We start from the raw sequence: 1,520 nt of genomic DNA, 5'->3' as shown, positions 1-1,520 counted from the left end.
TCTTGCCCGAATCATCGTTGCACCGTCTGCTTGGCATCCATCCGGCCGCGACTGTAAACATTGATACCCCGGCTCATCGGCTTCGTTTCCGCCACACACCAAGCCACAATCTTCTAATGGGATTGGCTATCCGCTTTACGCTATACTACTTCTTTGAGCGCATTAAGTACCTTGTCTATCGGCGCTTTTATGTAAGCGAGCCGACTTCCGCCAAGCTAAACTACTCGGGATGAGGCCCGCCATGGCAGAGAACAAGGCGAGGGCCCTATTGATCCCGTGCGAAACTGATCAGTACTTTCGACCCTACTTGAGTGAACGAGAGCCGCAATCTTTGCGAACTCCGTGGGTAGATATCTTGCCCAGTCTCTGCGGACACTTCGCTGGTAGTGGAGCAAGCAGACCTGGACATCGTTCGTGTAAATGATCAGTAAATGTCGCAGGCTAGATCTACCTGGTGGAAGCTCATTGGCTCTGGAATCAATAATCACATGATAGCTGTCGCGAGAGACATAAAAGCACCTCTCCTCACTATCGCAAAAAAAGAGGATCTCACATCTACATACATACAATCACAATACATTTTCCTCATATTCGTGCATATTCAATTTTCACACACTTTTCACTATTAGTTTGTCATACACGTTCAGTGCGACAACTATCTACGCAAGCCCCAATCGTCAACCCACCCCACGCCCTACTACTATATGCCACCACGGCAGACCCAGGGCTTAGACTCAGGCAGTACCAACTTTCTTCAGTTCGCCAGTCTTGATGTCAAAGATAAATCCTTGGCATCCTCCCTTCAGCTGCTCTCTGATCATGGGATGGGCGCGAACCCATGCAAGATCCTCTTTGACACTCTTCTCGATGCTAATTACCCGAAAACTGTCAGAAACGGATATTGGTATTCTGTTGGGTATGCTTACTCCGCATTTGCGCCGAAGACCATCTTGTCAACTTCAGCCCAGTGAGTCTCGTCGGTTTGCTTCTTCACATAGTCGCGGACCTGCTCCTCCTTGAAGTGGAGGGTGCCACAGTCGGTGTGGTGGATGACGGCGATTTCATCGATGGTAAAGAGGCTGTCCAGGACGCTGATGTCCCGGAAAGCATGCTGAACGTTGCCGCCAGCATTGCGATGAATAATAACCTCTATGTTTCGAGTTAGTCTATTCTATCTAAGTCTCTCGACGTCACTGCGTACCTCCTGGATTGAGGTTGAACCACTTCTCTGGGCAGACGCGAGGGTCGGCACAGGTAACTAAGGTAGGGACTGGTTAGTCACCGACAAGAGTGCTTCCGTGAGCACAGTTTGGGCTGACACACCGATCAGAGTACGAATAGGAGGAGCTCCAAGAGTGCTCAACTCGGAGATGTAAGGAAGAGGAACATGCTCAGTGGCCCTGCTTCAAAGTTAGCCACAGCTTAGATCACAAAGAATGAACAGGCGGACTTGTTCCTTTGCAGAAGACTTTCGATGGTAGTCATGATGAGTGATGTGGAGAAGTTGAGGATTGGTGTTT

The 1,520-nt window shown here is 49.5% G+C and overlaps 1 protein-coding gene across 1 annotated transcript; it reads right to left on the bottom strand.

The window, feature by feature from the left end:
• Positions 1 to 734: 734 nt before the first annotated feature.
• AA0111_g12891 (hypothetical protein) lies at positions 735 to 1,485 on the bottom strand (the record flags this gene model as incomplete). The annotated part of the gene is made up of 5 exons (XM_028646926.1): positions 735 to 870; positions 927 to 1,149; positions 1,202 to 1,258; positions 1,324 to 1,400; positions 1,451 to 1,485. 5 exons carry the CDS (start codon positions 1,483 to 1,485, stop codon positions 735 to 737), a joined length of 528 nt encoding a protein of 175 aa, XP_028499504.1.
• Between the last annotated feature and the right edge of the window lie 35 nt (positions 1,486 to 1,520).

The sequence above is a fragment of the Alternaria arborescens genome (assembly GCF_004154835.1).
Source record: "Alternaria arborescens strain FERA 675 chromosome Unknown contig_235, whole genome shotgun sequence".
NCBI classification, from domain to species: Eukaryota; Fungi; Ascomycota; class Dothideomycetes; order Pleosporales; family Pleosporaceae; genus Alternaria; species Alternaria arborescens.
This window is presented reverse-complemented; position numbering and strand designations above follow the sequence as displayed.